This window comes from Melanotaenia boesemani, chromosome 16, assembly GCF_017639745.1.
Source record: "Melanotaenia boesemani isolate fMelBoe1 chromosome 16, fMelBoe1.pri, whole genome shotgun sequence".
NCBI lineage: Eukaryota > Metazoa > Chordata > Actinopteri > Atheriniformes > Melanotaeniidae > Melanotaenia > Melanotaenia boesemani.
The window spans coordinates 16,217,396-16,244,186 of NC_055697.1; the positions used below are offsets into that span (position 1 = coordinate 16,217,396).

The window sequence follows — 26,791 nt, forward strand, 5'->3', positions numbered from 1 at the left end:
TGCGTCACTACATTTCGTTTGCTTGTGTTCAGTATTATGAAAAATTTGCAAGTGCCATAATTGTGTCTTATCAGGAAAGTTAAACTATAAAACTTCAAGTTCTATACCTTACGTTTTTGCAGTCATTTGGATCAAATTAAACCTGCCTAAGGGCATTTTAGTTTGTTGAATTAATCATTTAATAGGACAAACCATAACTCAAATCTAGTCAGCACTTGTTTGGTATACAATCATTTTTGGATGATGAATATCTAAAGTAGATATGCACTCTCATGCCAAACAGTGTATGCAGTGTATTGTAGTTTCTGGTTCTGTATAAACTAATTAAATGACTATAAGTTTATTCAAAACGTTCACTTGCTTTACAGCCTTTTGCGGTATACAGCAGAAGGATCGCACATAACCATGGTGTCATGATGACGGCATGTTCTTCAAAGTGATTGTTTTTCAGGTTTTGACTAATATGTAGGCCACCTTTTGAATGAGGCATTTTTTTTTATATATAAATATCTACTATAGGAAATTTCTTGTCATTTTTGAAGAACCACATTTTTATTTCTGTTTTTAGGTTTTAAAACAAAGAAACATAAAACATTTGCAAAAAGAGAATAGACAGGCTTTCTTCTATGGGATGTAGATATTTGTGGAAAACGATGTAAAAAAAAAAAAAAACATTTTCCAACCTAATGACAAGAAAAACAGATTAAATAAAATATTACTGGTACTTTTATTGTCATTATATTGTGGAAATTCAGTGCAATTATTCCATGAAAAAAATAACTACAAAATAGCTAAAAAATAAAAATAATTTGTTATTATATCAATATTTAAAAACATTAGTTCTTTAGCATTTTAGTCCAGAGAGCCACTTGCAGCTCCGGAGCAGCATGTTTAAGGCCTCTGTTTTAGATACGTCCTCTCTCCTTACCAAGCCTCTGAATGACATGTGGATGAGCGAATAGTGTCGTTTGATTCAGGTGTGTTGGAGAAGGGATTCATCAAAAAAATGGTAGGATAGCTCTCAAGAACTGGAGTTGGGCATCCTGGTTATAGATTATAGCTGCCTAATACAGCAGTTTGAAGTAGGTAAATCAAATCCTATAAATGTAAAAAGAATACTATATCCTCACAGCTAAAACTAATTTATTCATATTCCCGTTTTCACTTTAAATTTATTTTTATTATTATACATTTTAGATATATGAGGTTTTCTACCTACGACTTTCTTGCGATTAATGTAGCGTGCACATCTATGATTTTGTAGTAATGAACCTGTGTGCCATACCACTAAAATCCCATCTGCCTACAGAGTCTATGATACAATCGTAGTAATTTACAATCACAGGCAATACAAATTCTCCATGATCATTGGCTTTCGTCACCCTTCAATCCATGACGTAGACATCCTGCTCCAACCAATGTAATTTGGTTTACTGTAAGATGAGCAACAGGGCCTCCGTTGGCTGTAGCGTAGTCGCTCTCAGTTACACAGACTTTTTTTTGTGACGCTTATGTTTTAATTTGTTGTTGTAACCCGGGAGAAAGTTTTAAAACGGCGCTGTTTTTTTTTAATTTATTTTTAATAGAATAACCTGATTTGTTCAACATTGTGTTATGGATGAAGTACGGCCTACCAGTGGTGCACAAGCCCACGGGCTGGTGCCGCTGTTTCCTCCAGGACTACAGGCTATCTACGGGGAATGTCGGCGACTTTACCCCGATCAAGCCAATCCGCTGCAAGTTACTGCCATTGTGAAATATTGGTAGGTAATTCATCATGTTGTTGGTGTTCTGACTTACTGTATTTGTTCAGTCTGACTTTTTGAAACAACTTTTTTGCGGTGATGGCTAAAGGTTAGCTAAAAGTTAGCTTAGCTTTATGCTAACATCAACGTTATAGCTAACTAAGATCCAGAAATCTAAAGTACATAACGTCTGTTTTTATTAGGTGAGTCGGAGCATTCAGCGCCAAATTATACAATTTGAATCAAAATATTAAATGTAGAGGTGTCTTACAAAGTTAGTTTGTATGCTGAAGTTGTGCAGAAGAGTAAACGTTTTCCCCGGTCAAGAAAAAGGAAGTTTCACATGGCTAATGATTTTCATTTTACATCTTTAACAGGCTTGGTGGACCAGACCCGCTAGACTACATTAGCATGTACAGAAATATGGGCTGTCCTGCTCAGGACGTCCAGGAGCATTGGCACTATGTGAGTTTTGGACTGAGTGACCTGTATGGGGACAATCGGGTTCATGAGTAAGTACATTGATATTAGCGGATTCATTTACATTTATGACAGGAAAGAGCCATCTTAATGTGTTTGTTTGTTTTTTCCAATTGATTTTAACTTGTGAAGAAGAGGTGTGTCAGCACATCATATTCATACTTTAACACGCTGACCTTAATGATCCTGTTATTTCACAGTTTTATGATTTGGATATGCACTGTGCTTTCCCCATGCAAATAAAAATAAAACAAATATACAGTTACGGCTGTTTCTATTGGCTCAGTTTCAGACTTTATGTATTGCTTCCAGATTTACGGGGGCAGATGGACCTAGTGGATTTGGATTTGAGCTCACCTTCAGACTAAAAAGAGAGGTGGGGGAGACAGCCCCCCCAACATGGCCAGCTGAACTCATGCAAGGCTTGGCCCGTTATGTGTTCCAGTCAGGTAAGAGCAAAAAGGGAGGGCTCTAGTCTAGTGTATTTGCATGGATTAGGATTACGTTTAAACACTGAATCTCATAGTTTGACAATAAATAAGAGAAAGGGGTGAAAGACTGTATAGTACAACAAAAAAGCACAAATTTGATGTTGATTGAATAAGTGGCTGTGGAAAAGAAAAGCATACCTGACTAATGTTTTAGTGTATATATTTCAGTTATTTGTCAGACTAAGCTAGAGAAATGTTATTTTGTATACAGTCCTTCATATTATCTTCATGCATCATTTGGAAAATTTGGGGGAGAAAAAAAAAACACTGACTGTTTTTAATTTTTATTTAGCCACTGTTGCCAAATTGTCTAGTAAATTATTTATCTGCCCACATCCTGACAGGAAAAACTCAGTTTTGCCTGTGGTTTCTATACCTCCACACCAAGTCCTTGTATATTTAAGGAATATTCTCTTTGTAAAGGCAGCTTTACACCCTTCAGTGGTACATTTGAACATGCTTGAACAGAAGAGTCTGCTTTGACATCAGTGTATGTTTAGCGCATACATCATTTGTTTTTGTTGGAGCTCTGTTTCCCTGAATGGAAAGCTAAACCATTATTATGCTCTTTATATAATCACTATATACCATGTTCTTTAGTTCTTAGAAATCTTCAGTCTTGTGTGTACTGTACAAAAGGAGACATTTGGTTGTCGAGGGAGGGGGTCATAGATAAAACAAAGAAGGAGAAAAAGGCTATTCACTCCAGGCTCTCGGCTCTGTTTTCCAGCTGGGGTCAATTTGTGTGTGGGTGGGCTCCCAGGCTAAATGAATACTGATTCCAGGCCATCTTCTCCCTCACATTTCTCCTGAATTTTGGACCAAGTGCATGCTACCTCCCAAGCAGACACATTTATTCAGATTGAAAAACTGCTTTTATGCCTTTCTTTCCACATGTGGCTCCCAGTGTCTTATCCTTTTCTGTTCTTCCCACATTCTTTCTGATCTTTATCTCCTCTCTTCTTGTTACTGAAACATTCCTAAAGCATTTCAGTGCAGTCAAATAATGGATTAATATAACTGCTTCTGGTGGTTGAAGGCATAAAGTTTGGTTGATGAGCACTCAAAAAAGCATGTGTATAATCAAGGCAACATTAAATAATGTGTTTTTGTTGTACTTTAAAACTGAAAGTCTGCTTTTTACTTTCTCCCTCAGAAAATACATTTTGTAGTGGTGACCATGTATCGTGGCATAGTCCACTTGACAACAGCGAATCTCGTATCCAGCACATGTTGCTCACAGAGGACCCGCAGATGCAACCAATTCAAACTCCATTCGGTACACTGAGCTTTCTCCAGGTGAGCTGAAATATGTGATGGATAAAAGTGTAAATATCTTCACCTAATGTAAAGCTCTTGCTGGGGGCAATTTTTTTTAAGGAGGAATTTCATAATATATCTTGAAAATTGTAGACATGCATTTGAGCAGTTAAAGTAACGTTAGCCAAGGTCCTTTAAACTCTGTTGGGAGCTTGTTGTCAACTCAGCCAGTGAAGCAGACCTAATGCCTGCCATCACTGGTAAAGATTTCCTTTCTTTTTCTCAAGCAGAAGGAGAAAACTCAGAGCTTAATTTGTATCTTGAGAGGTTTTAGAACACAGACAAGACTTTGTTTCGGCAGATTATGCTCCGGTAATTTCCTCCTCATCTTCTTGTGATTTTTTTTTTTCTTTTCTTTTCCTATGTTGGTGTTATTCATACATATACATGTATATGAAATCACAGCTCTGCTTGCTTTGTTGTTTTTGCTGAGAAAACTGCGAGACTGTGTTGGTCGCAAGGACCGGAGAATTGTTGTGTAATCGACCAGGAGACAAAGTACCAGCTAAAGATACAGCTTCTGAGCACAGAGACATAAAGATACACAGAAAACATACCAGAAAGAAGAACGAAACAAACACAGGCTCTCACACATGGATAAAGTAAAGCAGAAAATATGAGCCTTCTACTAAACATTAGCACTCGGCTTATAATGTGTTTTTTAATGCTGCTTCCTGCTCACCAGGTCTGACAAGTTACCCAAACCTTGTAGGTTGGGCTGTGGCAGTTATGAATTTTTAGTAGACGCTTGCTTTGTTATACAGGTAATTGCATATATATGTGTGTATATATATATATATATATATATATATATATATATATATATATATATATATATATACACACACATATATATATATATACCCAGCTTTTTTCAAATAAGTCAGTCAAAACAATGATTATTATACAACCACAAAAAACTCATCTCAGATTATCGCGATATTACAATTGTGAGAGTTCCACCTGCAGGTGTGTCTTACAAAATTAATTTAATAGGATTGTGTTTTAATGTAATAGCTGTTTAAACTTAAATCATAGAGACTTTCATTTGAGCATTTCTGTTCTGAGGTAGACATTTTCAGCCATGGTTTTTTTTTTTCTCTTTTTAAAACCAACCAACATCTCACTTAATGCGTCTTCTAACATATAAATACCATTTTGCCCTTTATAATAAAAACAACCTTGATTTTCATTTCAGTGGTGATAAAACTGGACAAAGTTATGCAATGATGTGCACTCAAGTTTTCTACCCAGAATCACAGGAAAGTCAACCAATTTCAGGGAAACAGTTTGAATTTAGTTTTTCTGTCAAGTGTTTCTTAGTACAAGTCTGATTAGTCCATTGCCACCAGCTTGTTGGCAAACCTGCAACCGGAGTAAAGTCAAAATAATTGGAAATTAAATGCATTCTGAAAGTAGCAAAATTGCCGATTCTCATGCTGTTCGCTATAGATTGTGGGTGTATGTACTGAGGAGCTGCAGGCGGCCCAACAGTGGAACGGCCAAGGCATCTTGGAGCTGATGCGTGGAATCAGAGTGTGAGTAGGACGCTGCAGCATGCACTTTTTATTTATTTATCTAGTTTTTTTTTTTTTTTTACACCTGATTTTGTTAGTGCAGGAAAGAAAAGTTTTCAGACCCTTTCAGGTCCTTTACTCGTTACTTCTTAGACTTTTTAAAACTGATAAATCACATCAGTCTGAACACAGTTTTCCTCAATGGCAAAACTAAAAACGTTTTCTGGATACTTTTGAGAATTTATTTGATAAGATTGTTGACAATTAACTACTTACTGCACTGTTTCCTGTTGATGTAACTAGACGTAAACAGTAATGCTTTTATTTTCCAATCCTGATGCAAGGTTTGAACCGCATCACTATCTTCACGACACGTGGAAAAAATGAGGGCAGAAGAATTTTATTCCATCTCTCTAGTTTCTTCAAAGGCTGATAAATTAATGTTTTATTGAGTGTATGTGTACAGGACCAGTCAAAAGTTTGGACATGCATATTCATTCAAAGTTAATGGAGGCTGCAATAAGATTGTTTTGAGAGATTTGGTAGCAACTGAAGGGTTTGGCACACCCATGTTTTATATGGTGGACCAAATGACATTTTCATGACACGGGAGGCGACCAGCGACAGTGAGCTCTAAGATCGCTTTTCTCCAAGAAATGTGATTGGTTATGATATTGGTGGGGATTTTAACATTTTCAAACCAGTCCCTGACGTGACAAAGTATGACAGATAGAGAGTCAGAAGATTTTGCACGAATTGACAGAAATCTTGCTGTTTACTGTATAAAAGAAAGACATTCATCCATGTTGACAAAATAGGAAACAGCATCGTGAATATCATCATTTGATGGACCTCAAGGCTGATCCAGATAAATCCAGAACCTACGTTTGGACTAATTCACTCTGGCGCCACGCGGCTGCCTTTCATTAAGCTAAAATGATCTATTCTTCTATGTTCAAAGTGTTTGCAGACTGCACTGTCTAGCCTTCTCTCATTGGTCAGTCCATGAAGCCCCTCGCTGATAGGTTGTAGTGCTGGGCGACAGCGGCGAAAAAAATTTCTATTTTCTTGTGTCGCGTCGCAAGCCCCGTGTGCACGCCTATGTGAACGAGCGCAACATTTCACATGCACAAATGTCGCCTGTCGCTTGGCTGGAGGAGGACAGCGATTTTCGCTTATGCAGGTTCCATAGGAAATTAATGGAGAAGGAGCGACGTCGCCTCCCGTGTGTCGAGCCCATAACTCTGGTAATGACACAAGTCTGAGCTACTGCAGTCAGTTAATGGATGGGGGCTGCACAGTAGTATGGTGGTTAGCCTTCAGCCTCTCAGCAAGAAGGGCGCCGGTTCAAGCCTCGGCTGGGGGGAGGTTTGAACCTGGGGGAGGTGGCCTTTCTGTGTGGAGTTTGCATGTTCTCCCCATGTATGCGTGAGTTCTGTCCGGGTTCTCCAGCTTCCTCCCACCGTCCAAAGACATGCATGTTAGGTTAATTGGTTATTCTAAATTCTCCCTGTGTGTGTGAATGGTTGTTTGTCCATATCTATGTTGGCCCTGCGGCAGACTGGTGACCTGTCCAGTGTGTACCCTGCCTCTCACCTGCTAAAATGCTGGGATAGGCTCCAGCTTACCCGCGATCCGTAATGGACTAAGTGGTAAAGATAATGAATGAATGAATCTTTGTCAGTATGGTGGGTGTTGGTTAATTATAAACTAAGTAGATTAGTTTAAATGAGGGATGATAATGAAACCAAGAGTGCTGACACCTGTTAGTGAAGTTCAGAATATGAATTCTGACTTATTTGGTGATCTCAGTTCAAGAATTATGTACATAACAATAACGGCCACTAGAAAAACATGTGGGGGTGTTTATAAATGAGGGCGAACAACTCATCTTGGAGATTGGCTCACACGAAGACGGCATCAGGACTTCAGGTGGGGAACAGTCAACTCCACTTAATCTGTGACAGATGAACACAGTCTTATGTGGGGTGGATCAGGAGGAAGACACAGGTGCACAGATGGAGCGTAGTATGATGGTTGTCTTCTTGTGGCCTTTCGAAACCTAAAGTAGCACATAAACCACTCTTGTGCCAACAAATCATGACTCTATATACTTATCCTCTTTTTACAGCCTTATTAACAAAGTTTCTCACCGCTTAAGCACAATTATGATGCAGCTTTTCCTGGTCCCCCGTCACCATACCAGGCCTCAGATGCTCTAAGCCAGTGATTCCCAACCCTGGTCCTCAAGGCACACCATCCTGCAGGTCTTAAATATCTCCCTGCTATGACACACCTGATTCAAATCCATGGCTCATTAGCAGACTTATACAGAACTTGTCAGAGATCCACTTAATTTGAATCTGGTGTGTTGCAGCAGGGAGACATCTAAGACCTGCAGGATAGTGTTCCTTGAGGACCAGGGTTGGGAATCACTGCTCTAAGCACGTGTGTGTGCGCACGTGCGCAAGAGCTTGAGATCCACACACACTCAGGACACTTTTCTTTTAGAAATCCCAGTGGAATTAAAAGATGTACGATAGTTTTTGTGTAAACATATCTTTGATGCATTTTTCTCTTGTTATACCAGCCAGTTGGGTGTGCTATAGATGAACAGACTTTGCAAATACAGAAATACGTACATCTAAAAATGTGAGTTTCATTTGAATAAATCATCGTACTTTCATTTAAAAATAAATAAATAAATAAAGCAATGGCATTGCTTTTCTGCTTTAATATTTTTCCTCTACTTATTAGACTGACCTTTTGGAATTGGCTTTCTTTAAGTAGACCAAGTGACTGTTTAGGTACAATATTTGTCTGTTTGATTGGTCAGTCACTGAATTTATGTGAGCTGTGTTGAGCCAGCTGAAAAAAAGCTTTTTCAATTAATGCCCCGTTGTTTTAAAAAGAATCGATTGTTTGAGTGCATAGGGACCTGTGAAGGGAGTAGTTGTTCATTTATTAACTTTGCATATTCCACTTGAAGTTAATGCTAACAATTGTCCTGTGTACAGAGCTGGTGGCCCCTGGTTAATAACAGACATGAGAAGAGGAGAGACCATTTTTGAAATTGATCCACACCTACAAGTAAGCCTTTATTATATTCTGTGCAAAGCCACTTGCTCTTTTTTTTTAGCATTTTTTTCCTTCTTGTATCAGAAAATCTTGTGAAAATATGCAATATTTTTAGAGATTATCATCATCACCACAGTGGGGGAACAGTTGCATTCTGCAAGCGGTTTATAGTGAAGAAAATAAATGCAAAGGCTAATTTAGAGAGCTTTAGCTTAAATGAATTGTACATAAACATAAATAAGTGTAACTGGATTAGGTCAAGGTTTGTGCTGGATAACAAAAGCAAAGACCCGTAAATGACCTTTTTTTTTCTTTGAATCATTTTTCAACTTTTGCAGTATGTTATCAGAAATGTTTTTGCCCTGTGAAAATGTAAACTGGATGAGCTTTGTCTGAGCTAGTGTTAATGGTTGCGTATATGTCTTGCTTATCTAAGCAGGAGAGAGTGGATCAGGGTATTGAGACAGAAGGTTCTAACCTGAGTGGGGTCAGCGCCAAGTGTGTGTGGGATGATCTGAGTCGACCACCAGAGGATGAGGAGGACAGCAGATCCATCTGCATAGGGTCACAACCACGCAGGCTCTCAGACAAAGGTAAGACAACTCCCAGAGGAATAAAGATAGTGGATCTAAAACTAGTTAGTATGCTGACAATCAGCTTTAATGCTTTTAGTAGTTCATGATAGGATGATTTTTTTTCCTGTCTGTTTGAAAATAGACACAGAGCAGATCAGGGAGACCCTCAGAAAAGGACTGGAGTTTACCAGCAAGGCAGCACTACCACCTATCAACGGCCAGAAACAGAGCCATGAGAGAGCGCAGTGAGTGATCCTCCCACACACCAACACACACTAACATGGGCTCAGCTCAGCACAAGAGTTGCAGCAAGAAAACTCCTTCCATCATGTGCAGTGACTCACAGCATTGCTGACATTAGAACAGTTGCCACATTCTTAGGTAACATCATATTTAGTTGGTTTATCACTATTATGTTTCCACTTTTCTCAGGAATTAGTTATTTCTGTTAGTGTGGAAGAGTTGTGAAATATGTGTCCAGACATTTCCATATGCTAAAGTTTGGAATTTCTTTTAGTAGTTTCACCTGTTTTCAGTAAAATAAATGAGTTTGTTGAGAATTGTATAGTTTTAAACATTTGTTTCATTGAAATAGTTGTATTTGTTTTTCAGGAGTCGGAAGGACAGTCTGGAGAGTGAGAGCTCAGCAGCCATCGTTCCTCACGAGTTGGTCCGAACGCGACAGCTGGAAAGTGTTCATCTGAAATTCAATCAAGAATCAGGCACACTGCTGCCCCTCTGCCTACGGTAAAGCCATATTCTTGCTCTCCTACACTTATGCACAAGGTTTACTCCTGTGGAATTTCTACATGACAGGCAGGCAGAAATAGTCCAAACTTGTATCTTGAATGTGGCAGAATGTGTTATGAAAACATCCCAGAGAAAACACAAATGTCTGTAGTTTCTCAGACAAACAAAGGGACTTTCTGCAAGTTGCCCCCAAACGATTAAGCCTCCTCCCACATGGAGCTTTATGCCACTTCAAAGTCTGATAAAAATAAGTTAGCTTGTGTTTGATGTGTCTGGTGTTGTTTTAACTCAGCAGAACTTTTCTCAAAATAAAATATCAAGTTGCAATTGTGCATTTAGTTTTCTGAAACCATAGACTAGTGATTGTTAGATAATTTGTCCCACTGTGTTTTTTTTTTGTAGTATTTGATTTTCTCTTTATGCTATGCTTTTTATTCCCTTAACTAACCAGAAATGTTAGCCAAGGTTGTTACTGTATATTGATGGTTTAACTACTCACAACAAGCAACTGTTCATAGTGACTTTCAGTGGCGGCTAAGTGATGTGTTCAAAATTTCCTTTTGCCATCAGTCACAGATCAGTTGCTAAAATATTCATTGAGGTCTGTGTCCGTTTCTCATAAGAGGGCTGGCAGGGGAGTCGGTGGAAAAAATGTATCATCCATATGGAGCTATTTTGCTTTTTAAATTGACTAAACTGATTGACCTGAGCAAACCACTATGCCAGGGGTATTCAACTAAAAGGTGTTTTGAGGGGCTGCATGGTGAGCCCTCCAATGCACTTTTTCCTATTTTGTATTATTTATATTTTACATATTTCATATTTATTTGTGGGCATTGTCACTATGGCTTTAAGTGAAGTTGTGCGTGCATGTGGGTAAGGGCGTGCCGGTTCAGACAGCCATGTTAACCAGGAAAACAGGGCTGTTGACGCTACTTCATGGAAAAAAGAGACTGCTGCGTTCACATTTCCCGTTCCACGTCCATCCAGTTATTACTTTATTGTGGACAGCTGTGAGAGAATCAGGAAAGCTTCATAGCAGGAGCCAAACAAGCCCAAAGAAGCAACTACACTCAAGAAAACAAGCCCAAAAACCCACAGCCTGCAACTCAGGTCATTTGCAAGCGACTTCACAGAAAAAAAAAAGCCCAAAGTTGCTGATAAGGGGCAGACTTGGCAACACTGCTGCCTTTCTCTGGCGCAGTCATCTGTATCGCCCCCTTTGATTGATCTAGTGGGCTCTCTTTCTGCTTCTACCGTCTTGTTACCTGCCTCGTCTGCGCTGTAGTGTCGCAAAGTTTACTGCGAGTGAGTCGCATAAGATGGCTTAACTCGTGCAGTTCTGCGGGTTTCCTGACCACTACAGTGAAAACTACTAAATGACTTCTTGAATGAATTCAAGAAATTAAATGAATTCTTCAGTAGACAAACCATGACCAATAAATGTTCATGATTTAAGTCCTTTTACACTTAAGCTTCGAAGAAGTCAAATCTTAAAATAAGGGTTTTTAATGGAAACTTGTGAAGATAATAAAAAAATTTCTGTCCTAAAAGGGAGAATCTTCTCTCCTAATGAAATCTTAAAGGATGGTAACATCCAAAAAAAAAGACATAAAATGCTGTGGGAATTTTAATAAGACCAAACAGCTGGTAGATATTGGGGGTGTTAGGGTTTTAATATTTGTGTTTTAGCTTCCTTATTTACTCTGTCATCCTGTGGAGGTCTAACACCTTTGGCTGCAATTCTGTCTTTTATCACAAACATATGGCACTTATTTGATTTTGCACTTTCAAGAAAAAATACAGTTAATTAATTTGTGTCTATTTCTTACCCAGGGGCCGGTTACTCCATGGGAGACATTTCACTTACAAAAGTATCAACGGGGACACGGCCATAACGTTTGTGTCTACGGGAGTTGAAGGAGCTTTTGCTACTGAAGAACATCCCTATGCAGCCCACGGCCCCTGGCTTCAGGTATGCACACAGAGAATCTACGTTTTTCTGCTGCGTGTTCATGTTAATCCATTTAATTGACCATTTTCTCTCCCTGCGCAGATATTGTTGACTGAGGAGTTTGTTGAACAAATGCTCGGGGATTTACAGGAACTCAACACTCATGAGGAGGTAAGCAAAAACTCCTTTGTTTTAACCTTTACTTTCAGATTAGTTTCCTTTAACTTGTAAACCTGTTTGACCTTGTATGTCCCTTCCTTGTAGACAAAGTTACCAAAGGAGTACAGTTGGCCAGAGAAGAAGCTGAAGATTTCTGTCCTTCCAGACTCTGTGTTTGATAATCCACTCCAATGAGACAGGGATGCCTCCTTTCTAGAAAATGCAGACAAACATTTCCAGAGTGCACCATCATGGAGGGGAGACCTCCCAGGGCACGCAGAGACCCTAATCTGTCAGGATGCATAGATCTGTTGCTCCTACCGTGGATGATATAAGGCTGCTTCACTCCCGAAGATGATTCTGGGGATTGACTTAACACTTTGAACTGTTACCGTATTCTCAAACAAAACCCTGCTGTTTACAGCATCTCTCCTGTGATAAGATTATCAAATCATTCTCAAACCCGTTTTTCCACATGGCTGACCTGTGAGTACTAACTCACAGGGCAAAGAGGATGTTTTAATCCCTTTTGTTAAATTTAAAACATACATCACTAGAGAATTTGAGCAAGCGTCCCGTGGTCAGCATTGCCAGAAGCAATAACTAGGTTGCAGTTCTCAGCAACAGTACTATTTATTCCAGTGGCCTTAGAAAGGGAAAAAAAAATCACAAAACAAAACCCTTTATCAGTGTTGTTTTCAGTTATGCTATTGTGTATAGTATTTACAAATGCTGGACATTTTTCTCTTTATGTGTTTGTCTTCATACCAAAGTTTTATCTGTCCCCGTGTTGCTGCCAGCAACCATCTATGTCTCAAAATTCTGTGGCAGTAATCTGACGGGCTACACATTATGATCATCAGCCACTGCCTCTACTTGGGTATCTCATAAATGCTGCAGGTCTAACCACTTCCACTCCCTTGTGCAAGGAACTTCATTTTAAACAGTCATTTTGGAGGTTTTTTGTTTTTTTTTATAGTTGTATAATGAAGTGGATCAGGTCTGTCATGGGGCTTCTCCCAGATGCTGCCTCCAGAAGCCACATTGTTATGAAAAAAAATTATTATTTTTTTTCTTTGGGACCTGTTTGAAATAGAGTGTAATTCCTCAGTGCCTTGAGCTACAAAGGACTTCATACTTTCCGTTAATACTCAGAGCTACATAAAACTTGTGGATTAAGAGTCGTCACGTTAAACCAAGACTACTGCATTCACTGCGTTTAGCCAAGACTGTCACTGCATTCCAAGTCAACACTAAGACGGACTGAACTACCTTCACTCCAGTGTCTTCTTACAAAAACGTACTCTTAAAAACATGATGCCGTTTTTGTTTTTTGTACTTTCTTGTTTTGAATTAAAGTTATGAACTTTAGACATTGATATTGATACCTTTTGTAATTATCTTTATGACTGAACTGGCTGATTGTAATCCTAAGTGCATTAAAGTGTGTAGCTATTACACAAATAAATCTGGATCACTAACCTAAGTATTTTGGATCTTCTGCCTTCAAAAGATTTTTTGTGGGGAAAATAAGTTGAGGTCCATTTGAATATTGATTCACGTGTTCTTATAACATTAAATTGTGTAATCATAAATAGAAAATAGAATTTTATATGCGTCTTAACCTAAACTTGTATTGATACAGATACATTCATTCATAAAGATGGTGCAGGAACTGTTGGAGTAGGTCATTTCTGATAAAACACTAATGGATATTTCACTTTAATAAGCTGTGATGTTTGAAATTGCTCATTTTAAGAGCTGATGTTTAGTCTGCATGAGCATTAAGAAAATTGGCCCTTTAAATAAGTTCAAATGTCTTGGGGTACATTGACATTTAAAGTTTTGTGGGAAAACATGGTGTCAAACACTAATGAATCTACAAAATCAAACAGTTATTTCTGACTTTTAAATAAACTGAATTATTTAGGCATGGGGGACTGTGAGTAAGTTGCTATTGAAACTGCTTATTGGCTGCAATAAAGAAGCATTACATACAAATGTCTAATGTTCACTCGGTTGTAGTTTCATTTGACCTATTTATCTTGATTGTTTGACTATAAGGGAAAACTAAACTAAACAATCATTGTAAAAAAAAATGTAATAGAGGTGTCAAAATGTACTTTAAGAAGCTTTTTGCAACCTAAAATGCATTTAAGCCCGTTGATATGTAAATACATGAATTAATTAGCCACCGATGGTGTCCTTTATAACTTACAAAAAGTTATCCAAATGGCCTTCTACACCAAGAATGTATTTCACATTTCCATTTATTTTCTCCGTACTTACTGGCCCTCACATGGGCCCCTGGAGACCTCTGGTTTCGGGAAGCAGTGATGCACAGCGTGATGACGGGTCACAGAAATGTCTCCTGGTCTTCTGCAGTCTGTCCGGTAGAGTTTGCTGTGGCCGCTCCGCTGCCTTCCTCCTCTCTGGGCCCCTCCCCGTCTGTAGCAACTCTGTGACGGGTCACGTTATTGTAAGGGGGGTAGTAGTCGGTGTGGAGACACTGCGCTCTCCAACCAGTCTCTACTTACCTTAAATATTACTCAGAGAGTTTACAGGAAAGCGAAACAGCCGAAAAACCAGCCGGGAATCTTATAAAATCCCGGGGTTTGGGCGCTACGACGATTAGAGAACTGTAATCTAACCGGAGAAGCTGGATCTCATCGCGGACTGGATGACAAGCTCTACGGCGCTGTAGGTGCACCGGATTCGGCCAACGACATGGGGAATAAATAGTTGGTAACGTTGCGTTTGTTCAGTAAGAATACATTCATCGGGTTTTGGCGTGTTGGTTTATTAACAGCTTGAGAATCTCATCGCGTATCAATAAAATGTCAGTGAGACGTTTTTTTTAGGCAAGAGTCAATTTTTTTAAAGCAAGTTGTCACTCGCTTTCAACATGTATCGTCCTGTTCTTTAAATGTTTGAATAGAAATCTGCACGTGAATGGGTTTTTCATTAGTATTCTCTGACTTTAGGTGAGATCTACTTGTTTCGCTGCCGTCATCTGCTTCATGTGCTAATTGTTGTGTCATACACTCCTAGTAAGCCTTTACGTACAAACAAATGTTTGGCTCACATATTTCTGTTCGATCGTTGGCTTTTTCACAGCTCCATATTCAGACTAATTCTCGCCGTTGCTCCTTTTAGTTGTGCACCGTCAGTTTGGATTCCCTAGAAGTCATGGATGCAAGCTGGAAAAACTGTTTTGAAGAGGAGCTTCTTTGCCCCATTTGTCTAAATGTTTTCGACGAGCCAATCCAGCTGCCATGCAAGCACAACTTCTGTAAGGGGTGCATCTCTGAAGCATGGGCCAAAGAAAGCGCAGCGGTTCGGTGCCCCGAGTGCAACCATGACTACGACAAGAAACCCACACTGGAGAAGAACTTCAAGCTTGCCAACATAGTTAAGCGGTTTAATGCTTTGAACACGGAGAAAGTCCCTGCTGTGCTGCACTGTGTCCTCTGTAGACGAGGCCCTCCGTTGCCTGTGAGGAAAGTGTGTCTGCGCTGCAAGGAGCCCTGCTGCCAAACTCACATCCAGACGCACCTTCAGCAGCCGTGCGCAGCGCCGGGACACCTGTTAGTTGACGCAGAGGAGCTGAGCGCCTGGACGTGTCCCAGTCATGAGGAGTACAGGCTGCTGCACTGTGAAGAAGAGCAGGTGGCTCTATGTCCGTTCTGCTGCATCTCCCACTGCACCAACCAAAGACACACAGTGTGTGATGTGGATACACAACGTGTACAAAAGCAGGTAGATAAATGACACTTACTCTCACGCACGTTAGTTCACGTCAAACTCCATGAAAGGAACATGACAGTGATGATAGATACACACATTCCCCTGATATTTACTTAAGTTGAGGGCAGCAAAATCCTTGCCTCCTCTTTTAATCTTATCTGATATAAAAGGACTGGACAGGTGAAAGTCATCCCTCCAGATAGATGATCGTATACACACACACATGCACACACAAACAGGCATAGCTTTTAACCTTGATCAAACCACCCACTTGATGCGGCCGCACCTTTCCATTAGTTGTGCTGTGCCCTGGGGTAAGTGCTGTGATGCAGTCTGCACCCACAGGAAGTGACAGGGCCTGTGCAACAGAGGCAGATCTACATGTAGTTTATGTATGCTAGATACCTTCATCAAGAGCAAATGCACACTGGAGGCTAAGAATTTGATGTGATTTGTGAATTTGAATTCGTAGTGTGTGTGTGTGGGACGCCATTTCAAACTCATGGGTTAAAAGTTCATACTGAGGAAGTGTGGGGTGAAAGGGTCAGTTATGAAAAAGAAATTACCCAGGACATTAAAAAAAGATAATGTAGTCTTTACAAGTTATCAAAATGAGGCAACTACAGGATGAATAGCAACACATGACATATTACACTGTGGCTTTATTCGTTCAACAAGAACTAAACCCAAATGCAGAGGTATGATTTAATAACTTGTAGAACCATCTTTAAATAATTTTCTGTATGTCGTTATCATTCTCTCATGTTATTGTGGAGAAATTTTGGCCAAGCCTTCTTTAAAAATAACTTTTGTTCATTTTAGTCAAGCTTAAGCTGTCGAACAGCTAACTGCAGGGTGCTCAGGCCCTGTGGCTGTAAAACAAGCCCAAATCATTGCCTCCCCACCACCGTGCTTGACAATTGATATGAGAGGTTTAGGCTCATAATTCATATAATTTTCACAAAACGTGGTTCTGTTAGTCCTGTGCATAATGTTAAACATCTCTGCATTAATCAAACTGTTTCAAAGAATGTTGTTCCAGAAGTGGTTTGTTCAGATGTGATCCTTTCTAAAAAAAAAAAAAAAAAAAAAAAAAAAAAAAAAAAGAAGACATGCTTGTTTAGTTTTCTCACTATAATGTCATGAACTTTAGCATTTTAGCATACTAACTGAAGCTTGTAGTCTGAGACTTCTTGCATGGTTTGATCTTGGGGTGAACTTGCTGAGATGTCCTCAGCTAGGAAGGCTGTCTTAAATGTCTTTTTAACCTGTGAATAATCTTTCTCACAGTGCCTCTCTATGATCAGTACGAAATTTAGTTTATTTGGCCATTTTTAGTTTAAAACAAGTGAATCTTAATCTGTCTAAGCATGCTTGGAGAAATTGATCTCACATGTGGTTGGGTTTTTATATTTTTCTCAGCTCTCTACTTTACAACAGTTTGGTCTCTTTTCACAAGTCTAATGGAAGCTGAAAGGTGTCAAAAAACCACCACCCACACTGCTGCATACACATTTCTTCCCTCCCTAATTGTAAAGGGGTGGGAGTGGGAATTAAATTAGTTTTAGCATGTATCGGGCTACTGTCTCATTCATGCTTAAAGAGAATGTATTATTCCTGATGAGAAAGTTACAGGCATGTTTCTTTCTAAATTTCTAAATCAGTTGAATCTTCAGAGTAAACTGTTACCCTGGCTCAGAGCTATTATTGGGACAAAAGATGTCTGTTCAGCCCTTTCCACAGCTGCTCTCTTTACACACTCTCATGCACACACCCACCCATCTTTCTGTTCTTTCACAACTGTATATTTACAGGAAAAAGAGGTCCTGGCACTTCTCAGTTTAACACTCTCTAAAGCTACTTTCCACATATGTACTTTAATTTACGGAGTAGTCAAAATAGGTTTCTTGTGTTCCTGATCATTTGGTAAAGTAATCTGAGGCCAGAGTGACTTCTCATCATTACTTACTGAGGTCTTTCTCCTTGACAGAGCAGCAGTCTATTTTGGTAAAAGCATTTTAAATTCCCCTGGCAAGACTCATGTTGCTTTTGGGATAAACAAAGAGAGAAAAAAACCTATGTTAAGTTCAGTTTGTTCATATCTCTGGTTATCTTTGGCTCTCAGAGGAGATTTTTACAGTAATTTTCCACAGGGTGGTTGGTCATTTTAAGATGAGAAAGGAAGCATAATATAACAGTAATGTCATCCCTGGGACAAGTAGAGAAGGAGCCCTCCCACACAACCTCACCTTGGTTTTCTCAGGCACCTCAGCAGGAAACTGTCGCTCATGGAGGCTCTGCTGTTTGCATTTTCTTCTATCTGGGCTGGAGTGAGTCAGTTCCCCAGAATGCTGAGGGCAGTCCATTGACATCAGAAGTGGGGAATAGTTGTCAGTTGATTGTGAAAGAGGCTCTCTGTTCATTGAGCCTGAGGCTTCTCATTTAAACATGAGCTTCCTGGCAACCTGCGGGTGTCTGGATGCCTAAATAGGACAGCACGGAAAGTGATCATTGCTGAATTTAAGCTTGATAAAGGTAGGCTTTCATGCTGCTGCACGGCCCCTGCCCCCTCATGCTATTTCAAATATACAATGAGACAAAAAATAAAAGAATTGGAGGAAACATGACAAAGTGAGGAGGACATGGTTGCAGAGGCATCAAGGCACAGGAAAGCTGCTGCCATGATATGGAGTCACCATTTACAATATCCCACCATAGTGTTCTTTCCTGTTTTGTCACACATAATTTACACTAAAAATATAAAATGGGCCTTTATGCTCTGATTTGAGACAGTAATGAGTAACACCTTTGTTTCACACCACTGTGTGAAAGAAGGCTGTACATTGAAAACTGGAAGACACAAGATGCCTTGCAGGTTTGCCGTATTGGGGCAGTTGTTTCAGGTATTATCAGATTGTTTTCAGAGGTGTGTTCAGCTGTAACAACCGCTTGTGTAAGCAGATGTGGTCCAGGTGTTGTGACCTCTGTTGATTTTCACTGTAAATTTGCTTTTGTCAGAGGCTGAAAATGTGACCCATGGCCACTGGATCCATGTCTCCAGAGCAGACCACCACCTCTTTGTCTACGCAAAGGAGTAAGAATGCAATGCTATCAACTAAGAGAAGAAACTTAAGGCTTTACAGACACACCATGTACATGTCTGTAAAAATATTTGGCTTCAGTGCATCACTTACATGTTTTGTTTCCTTGTTCTTTCACTAACAGTGTCAATACTTTGTCACCTGGTGGTGCATGCTAACATAAGAAGTAGATATGAAAACAGTTCAGACAGATGTAATATAAACAAAGGTGCTGCTGCCATAAACAAATTATATTTGGCTTAACCATTTCATCAGATCATGTACTACATAAACATGTAAGACATATTTATAAGAATGATATATTTTTGAATATAGATTTTAAGATTTTTAGTTCTCGTGAGCTTTTAATATGAAGAACTATTAAGACCAGTTTACAGCATCATGTGCTGGGCTCACTGAATTTAAAGGAAAACTCACTTGCTGAGCTTGTTTTCTGACCTTGAATGAATCATATGCAGCTGTAGCCGACAGTGATGATCCACCAAGATGAGACTCTATCAGCTAGTTAAAGGTGGGCTTTTTCTCCCCATCTCTGGCACACTTTAGAATTAGAATATTTTATGCTTGCTTCCAGAGCTGTTTTTCATTCTGATTGTGACATCAGTATTTAAAAAAAAGATGATTATCACAGCAGTGTGGCAATGAGGCAATTAATCCACGAACAAATTATTCTAAATGCGTTTTTTTTCTTCCTAATCACTTAAGGCTGTGCTGATCAATATTTTTACATTAACAGTGGATCTCATGGCCGTGTTTAATGTGAGAGGGGTCACCTGTAGAGACTAATCCAATGAGAACCATCAAATGACCGCAGTTTCCCACAGTTCAATGGAGCTTTTTAGCATCTCTTTGTTAAATGAAATGGTTTTATGGCTTTCCTGATTTGGGTCACTCTCATCAGGGGTATTTCAAGTTGCAGACAGCAACCACAGCTATATGGTCAAAATACCTGTCACTGTGATAGACAATATATTAAATCAGTGGAAGATTAACAGATATATGATTATAATTTAAGTATGGATCAGTGTATGATTTTTGTATGATTTCATTGTGAAAAGAAAAGAGAAGATGAGGGGAGCATCTCATAAAAACATTATACCAAGGTCTCATAATTCATTTGTACGAGCTATAGTTTTTTTTTAATCATGGACACATTATGCTAATTGCAAGGCTCTTATCTCTCTATATATACTCTGATTGCTCAGACATTTTCTCAACAATCAGCAGCCATGGGCTCCTCTAAGCTGCTGCTCTGCACTCTCAAAATTAAAACAAATGATGCCTACACAGCAAGTAAAGACTATGTTTGTGATGTGATTAAAACACAACAGTTAAATGGAACAATGGAGACTAGCAGCTAGTGTGGTAGGCTGATGCTTCTCAAGAGAACAAGAAAAGACAAATGAAATTTATACGTGCAAAAGCAGATTCTGCAGTGGTGCAGTATTCCAGCGTGAACCACACCTGTGCAAATATGACCTTTATGGATGAGCCATCAGAAGCCACTGCAGATGAAACGGCACCATGTGGAGTAAGTGTGGAGGAAGAAGAGGGTCAGCATTTTATGAAAAAGAACACATCACCAACTGTTAAGCACGGGAGTGGATCCATCATGCTTTGGGCTTGTGTTGCAGCCAAAGACACAGGGAACATTTAATTGCAAAAGTTTAGAATGAATTCAGCCAAAGAAATTTAAGCTGAAGTAAACAATACAGTCTGTATAAGAGAACACACAGCTTAAAATCCACAATGAACTCCTTTCAGAGATGCCATGTAAAGATTTATTCAGGTCTTCTGTCTTGAACATCATCAGAAATCCTCTTCTAGATCTCAGAAGAACAGTGTTCACAAGACAGCCAAATTGAAAAAAAATCAGCTAAAAGCGTTTTGCAGGAAAATGGCTGAAAAACCCCAGAGGCAAGAATTGAAAAGCTCTTAGCTGCTGCAGAACGGTTTTACAAGCTGTATAGTTTCCAAAAAGGGTGAGCGCTAACCATGCATAGTTAACAACTTTTGCTTAGAGCCCTTTTTGTTTATATTAGTATGTAAACACAAGTATGCTACTGTTAGCCTGATTATGGTTGATATCATGTGAGGACAACTGTCCCTAAGTGGCCCCCAAAAAATCTACTTCTTTATATACTACTGGCTTTTTAGGTGGTCTTTTTTCCATTACAACATGGTTGTCAATACTCCAAAGTCCTTGTCAAAATCTCTCAAAAATGTATCTCTTCCAACTGGGTGAGGATTAGTTATTTCTGCTGTCTACCGAGTGAAAACAAAAAGTTAGCTGTCTTGTTTAGTAAAAAGAACAGAACATGCAAACAAGTAAAAGTGAGTGTTGTGTTTTTGCGTGTTTTGTTCCAGAAACTTGTTGGCCTGTTGGCTCTGTGGTGTAAGTATAAGATATCAGCTGCTGCTCACAACGTGAGTGTTGTAAGCAGCTGAAGAGTCCTGTTGCTGCGATACCTTCATGTAACAACCCTGAAACTCCCTTGAGAGGCTACAGGAATGTCCTCATTCTCCCATCTCATTTTTTGCTTCAAAACTTTTTTTCTTTAGCTTTTACTCTTCTTGTGTGTCTTTCTCACTTCCTCTTGGCCTCGTCTTGGCATGTGCAAGCACCGCGTCCTCTCCTATTCCCCTTTTTCCAATGCGTGGTTTTGGGAAAAGAGAGCGCAGATCCTGACATTGTGCACACAGACATGACAATCTGTCAATGACATAGAGGCCAGTGTAAACAACGGGGAGACACGCATGCGCAAAATGAGAAGACAGACAGGGGGAGTGAACCATTTCTGCTTATTGCTCCCTCACATACACAGTAGCTCTGATATATAAATACATACACAAGGCTTTGTTGCCATGGCAGCATGGTTTCTCTTACTTGGGTATGGCGCCTTTCCCATGCAGAAACAATTTATTAAAAAGTGTACCTGTCTTCCCCTGTTAATAGTTGGTTGTCAGTTTGTGACTACAGATTGATTTCCATCTTCTGTAAATGGAGGATTATGTTTACTAGCTCTTACTGGCCGTTAGCTTTTTTAGCAGTCTTGATTGAGCCCACAGATGGAGTATGCTAATCCCAACAATGGACCACACTTTATGTAGCAGGGTCCTCAATGAACTTTGGAGAAATCAAAGATGGATTTGCGCATTTGTGTTTGTCTTTCCTAGTGCCCCCCGAATGGATGATTGCACATGCTTGTTTCTGGCAGCTGTTGTTTCCTCTGTCTAATCAGGGTTGTGGAGGAAGTTATGAATAGAAGCCATGTTTGCTGAGGTTAAAGCAAAGGCCTTAAGAGTTTTAATGACGTCTAAGTAGGTGTATAAGTTTTTGTCTGTTTCTGTTTCATTTTGCGGCTCATCTGTCTAATCTATCTCATCTATGTCATCTCTGCACAGGCCATGCTAATGAGGCAGCAAGACAGACTGGAGGGTCGTGTTCAGAACATTGATGAGCAGCTCAACAAGCTGGAGTCAGACAAGACCCTGATGAAGGTAAAGTACAATATGTTCATCGCAGATACTCACAGAAACTCTCCTCTGAGCATAATTAGTACTGATCTTAGTTTTTTTAAATCATTGTGTAGGTTTGTGCTATAATTTTGTCTGCTGTGTTGTAATGACTCGTCTCTCTCCTTTTTCCTTTCATCAAAGAAAAATATATTTCCAGTTATGACTGGCTTCTGCTTTTGGGTGGAAAGTGTAATTAACAAATGACACACTCACTTTAGTTTTGAGCAAGAAAGGAGAAGAGTCTACAAATGGACAGAAACTACAGTTATCTAAATATATTGGTTAATTTCTGTGTAATGATGAAAAAAATCCTTTTTGGCTTTACTTACTTTCTAATGATTGCTGTCAAGAATATATATATATATATATATATATATATATATATATATATATATATATATATATATATATATATGTGTGTGTGTGTGTGGGATTATTTGGTGGAATTGACACTCCAGTAATTCAATATTGTGTTTTTTTTGTGTGTCTGCATCTACTTTTGAATTTTTCCACAGGATGCAGTTTCTGAACTGAAGGAGCGTGTGAGCGCTCAGTATCAGAGGATGCGTGCACTGCTTGAAGCAAACCAAGTGGAGACCTTGCAGATGCTGGAGAGCACTTACATCATGTATGTAAGGAAGAACTCTCAGCAGGTTCTGCAGCTCAATGAGAAGCGTCAGGAAGCAGAAAAGCTCCTAAGCTCAGTACAAAGGTTTTTTCTAAGAGCAGAGAGTGTAAACTTCATGAAGGTACAAGTCAGCACTTCTCTTTCCATTTTCCCCCACATGCAGCTCTGTATATTCATATGTTTTACAATGTTTGTTTACAGTATATATCTGCAGAATCAAATTATAATTTTCATTTTTATTAAACTGAAAAAGCTAAATGTGTAGCAACACACTGATTGTACACAGACATACCACAGCATGGCCTTTATCTATACATGCATCTGTCTCATTGTCGCTGTCAGTGTCATGTCTGACTCATGACTCAGACATCTCATTGTCTTTCAGAACACAAAACCTTACCAGCTGCTAATGGACAGGTAAGCCTTTTTCCAGGGATTCAGTTAAAGGTGTTTGTTTTTTATATGCGCTGGTAATTCTTCACTTTTGTCTTCAAAACAATGAAATTAATGGCTACTGGTACCAGTACTTGGTACTGGCCAAAGATTTTTTTTTTTACCACACTTGTTAAATTTCATCTCATTGTTTGCATTATCCTATCAACCTACAAGCATTTATTAGAGGTATTTATAGTGCGTGTCCTTGCCAAGGACTATAATATTGGAACAAAGAGAACTTGTTTTACACATATTACTAAATATGTGATAATTACTGGCATCCTGGTTACTGACATTAAATATAACTGGACATTTTTGAGCAGTTTGATTTGATTCACAATCATTGATTTAATAAAGAGAAAGGAGGCACTGTACTTCCAACTCCAGTTGCACCAAATATCTATCCTATCTTTGCCCACTGAGCAGTGAATTGTTAACTAACATCACTGACATTTAAGCCGGCTGGTTTTAAACAGATAAGTGCAGAGAAATATGTTTGAAAATGTGATAATCTCAGTGAAAATTAACGGCAATAAGTTGAATGTTTGTGGTAAAACAAATATGGGTGTATGTTACTGCGTTGTTGTTGTTGATGTTGTGTAACACAAACACAAGGGAGAGCTATTGTTGTCCACACTGAAGTAGGGCAGTGTCCAAAATATTTTTACCTGAAATAAAACTGCATCATGCATCAATTGACTAAATGTAATTTACCTCCAGGTAGAACTCATCTGTAGCATCACATTTATCAAGCAAATGTAAACAGATGACATCAGATGTACAAATTTACATGGTTTTAAAAAAGAAAACCATTTATCCTCCTTATTTATGAAGTTTCTGACAGTTTTCAAGCCTTAAATTTAGGGGATGGATGCAGGATGACCCATCATATGTTATCTTAGAGGTTGTGGCTCAAAAAGTTGGGGAATCACTGCTATAGAGTACTACGTGTTTGTTTTTTATCTGCTTACTTCTTTCCTACCATCTCGAAACTTATAAACTGTATATTATTACAGCTGCATTCGGGAATACTTAATACACCCATTAAACCAGTAATCTCTGATTTTACAAATGCACTATCATTGTAATTTTTGTGCAACACATTAATAAATTTATGTTTGTAGCTTTTTATAATAATATATTCAGTGGAATCTCATGAGGTGGACAGAGTCATATTAACTTCAAATGATGCATATAAAAAGCACAGCACTGCATATACTGTATAGTTTTGTAATTTCAAATGATAAATGTATGCACAAATCCCCAATATTTACCTAGATTTGGCTTCTTTTAGGTGTTTATTTTGGACCTTGATGTAGGTCTTGAAATAAACCCTACTGCGCGGGCAAACTGATTGTCTTTCCCTCATCAGAGTTTGTTATTTAGGTGTTGTAGTTGGTGTTGGTCAGTCAGTTTTTTGTCATTCCTGTAGCTTGGTGATCTATACTACTGATGTTACAACTCTATCTACATCTACTCTTCGACCACATAATGAAGTGGATGATTGTATTTCTATGTGCACATGGCCCTAAAAAAATGCATAAAAAAAGAAATATATCTTGTTGGAGTGACTTCATCCTGGTGTTGACTTTATGGTTTTACTTGTCTTTTCCAAGATCGAACTCACACCTAAATGGTGCCATACCTCCTCTTAGAGTGGGCCAGCTCAGCTCTCATAATTTCCTATCTGACCTTTCAACAAGAGAGAAGAACTTGAGAAAAATGTTAGAAGGTAAGCAGTGAATAATTGCTGATTATGTAGTCTGTTAGACACTTACCAATTCCTGAGATATAACGTAGTCAGAACTAACTGATGTCTGTCTGCCCCACCGACACTTTTCTTTCTCAGAACCGTTAAATGAGGTACCCGTTATTGAGATTGTTCAGTCTCACAGCAGCTCTTCTGGCTCCCAGCTGGGAACAAGTTCAGGACTCCAGAAGAGGAAATATGACATGGCTTTCCTAGAACGTAACTCAGAAAACTCTGCTTCCCAGGATGCTCCTCCTTTGCTCTACAGCGGTAAAAAACCCTTCCTGGCTGACCAGAACCATCACGCTTCATCTATGTATTCCTCAGAAGTCCTTCCCCAGAATCCTCACTCTGGACCTGGCCACAGTCGCCTCCTTGACACTGCAGCCCATCACATGGTGGGTCTGGGCTCCAGTTCTAGCCACCACTCAGGAAACTTCTTCCCATCCTCTCATTTCCCCAGTGGAGGTGCCTCACAACAAGCCATGTTAGGAGGGAGGAAAGTGCTGATGTGTACTCTGAATAACTGCTGCTGCTCCAGGGCCCCTGCATCTCGTGGCCAGTCTTCGTACGCAGCATCAAACTCCTTCCCCTCCATGACCTCTCAGGAGTTCTCCTCACATGCCTCACTTCCTGCAAGCCAGCCACTGCAGCATTTTCCCATGAGGGGCCTGTTGGAGGCCCAGACTGCCAGGCACCCCGATTTCTACGGGCTGTACGGCCAGTCTTCAACTAAGCATTACGGGACCAAGTAACAAACTAGAATCTGGATTTGTGCTTTTATTACATCCAAACTGGAATAATAATTTCCACATTATGTTTTCTGCTCTTTTACATTTTGACTCATAAGTGTTGTCAGGTTATATCCCTAACAGAAATGATTATTTTATCTTGGCATGTTGTGTGAAACCACTTCTGGAAACCACAGTAGCGCTTTAATCCCAGTGATACTAGAATTTCTCTAATTTGAAAACAAACGTTTACATTTTTATTTATTTTTAGTTTTAATTTGACTGGAAGTGCTAATGTGAATCATTTTAGTCTTAATCCTTTTCAGCAGCGACTAAAGAAATCACATATCCTTCATCAAGAGTCCTGGCATGGGACTCCAGTGCCTGAAAAGACTGTTAACACACTCTTACTGTACTTGCAATTTTCTAGCTCTTGATTATTTCCTGTTTGGGGCTGAAGGCACACAGGAAACATCTCTCCATGCACTCAGAAGTCCATGTGGCTTTAGAAGAACACTGGACTCCAAATGCTTGTCAGGTTTTTCATTAATTTTTATAGAGGATTATGAATAAACCAAAATCTGTGGAAGATGTTGAATAAATAAACAAGCATATTAAATTACCCCATTGTTGCGTTTTAAGCTGTATTTAGAGATATTTATGTAATCTTGTGAGCTTTTATGGGTGGTTATAGTGTATACTTTAAATCCAGTTACACATTGTGTCTGGGTAAAGTCTGAGGTCTGTTTGTACAGGGGGAGATATTGCTCGACTCACTGGGTTAGATTAAAATGTCATAGGTTATGGCTTG

At 39.2% G+C, this 26,791-nt stretch overlaps 2 protein-coding genes across 8 annotated transcripts; both read left to right on the forward strand.

Moving 5' to 3' along the window:
* The first annotated feature begins 1,419 nt into the window (after positions 1 to 1,419).
* On the forward strand, positions 1,420 to 13,555 carry sufu (suppressor of fused homolog (Drosophila)). Of its 2 annotated transcripts, none has more exons than XM_042010617.1 (12): positions 1,420 to 1,763; positions 2,123 to 2,257; positions 2,538 to 2,674; positions 3,873 to 4,015; positions 5,489 to 5,574; positions 8,571 to 8,643; positions 9,071 to 9,224; positions 9,349 to 9,451; positions 9,819 to 9,953; positions 11,793 to 11,931; positions 12,013 to 12,081; positions 12,175 to 13,555. In XM_042010617.1, exons 1-12 carry the CDS (start codon positions 1,615 to 1,617, stop codon positions 12,262 to 12,264), a joined length of 1,413 nt encoding a protein of 470 aa, XP_041866551.1. In that variant the 5' UTR covers positions 1,420 to 1,614; the 3' UTR covers positions 12,265 to 13,555. The 2 variants fall into 2 exon arrangements, with proteins under 2 accessions (XP_041866551.1, XP_041866550.1); XM_042010616.1 differs by having other exon boundaries at positions 1,421 to 1,763; positions 9,068 to 9,224.
* Positions 13,556 to 14,535: 980 nt separating this feature from the next.
* Positions 14,536 to 26,602, forward strand: trim8a (tripartite motif containing 8a). Of its 6 annotated transcripts, XM_042010369.1 has the most exons (8): positions 14,537 to 14,814; positions 15,054 to 15,119; positions 15,226 to 15,828; positions 22,323 to 22,418; positions 22,952 to 23,185; positions 23,450 to 23,481; positions 25,116 to 25,231; positions 25,349 to 26,602. In XM_042010369.1, the coding sequence occupies exons 3-8, from the start codon at positions 15,259 to 15,261 to the stop codon at positions 26,002 to 26,004; spliced, it is 1,704 nt and encodes a 567-aa protein (XP_041866303.1). In that variant the 5' UTR covers positions 14,537 to 14,814; positions 15,054 to 15,119; positions 15,226 to 15,258; the 3' UTR covers positions 26,005 to 26,602. The 6 variants fall into 6 exon arrangements, with proteins under 6 accessions (XP_041866304.1, XP_041866303.1, XP_041866301.1 ...); XM_042010370.1 differs by lacking the exon at positions 15,054 to 15,119 and having other exon boundaries at positions 14,536 to 14,833; XM_042010367.1 differs by lacking the exon at positions 15,054 to 15,119.
* The last annotated feature ends 189 nt before the right edge of the window (positions 26,603 to 26,791 follow it).

Excerpts from the sequence above, each read along its gene's own strand:
- sufu (XM_042010616.1), top strand. The coding sequence starts at position 1,615 with ATGGATGAAGTACGGCCTACCAGTGGTGCACAAGCCCACGGGCTGGTG. Across the intron at positions 9,225-9,348 it reads ACGCAGGCTCTCAGACAAAG|ACACAGAGCAGATCAGGGAG; the intron begins GTAAGACAACTC and ends GTTTGAAAATAG. Across the intron at positions 12,082-12,174 it reads AACTCAACACTCATGAGGAG|ACAAAGTTACCAAAGGAGTA; the intron begins GTAAGCAAAAAC and ends CCTTCCTTGTAG.
- trim8a (XM_042010370.1), top strand. The coding sequence starts at position 15,259 with ATGGATGCAAGCTGGAAAAACTGTTTTGAAGAGGAGCTTCTTTGCCCC. Across the intron at positions 23,186-23,449 it reads AGAGTGTAAACTTCATGAAG|AACACAAAACCTTACCAGCT; the intron begins GTACAAGTCAGC and ends ATTGTCTTTCAG. Across the intron at positions 23,482-25,115 it reads TACCAGCTGCTAATGGACAG|ATCGAACTCACACCTAAATG; the intron begins GTAAGCCTTTTT and ends GTCTTTTCCAAG.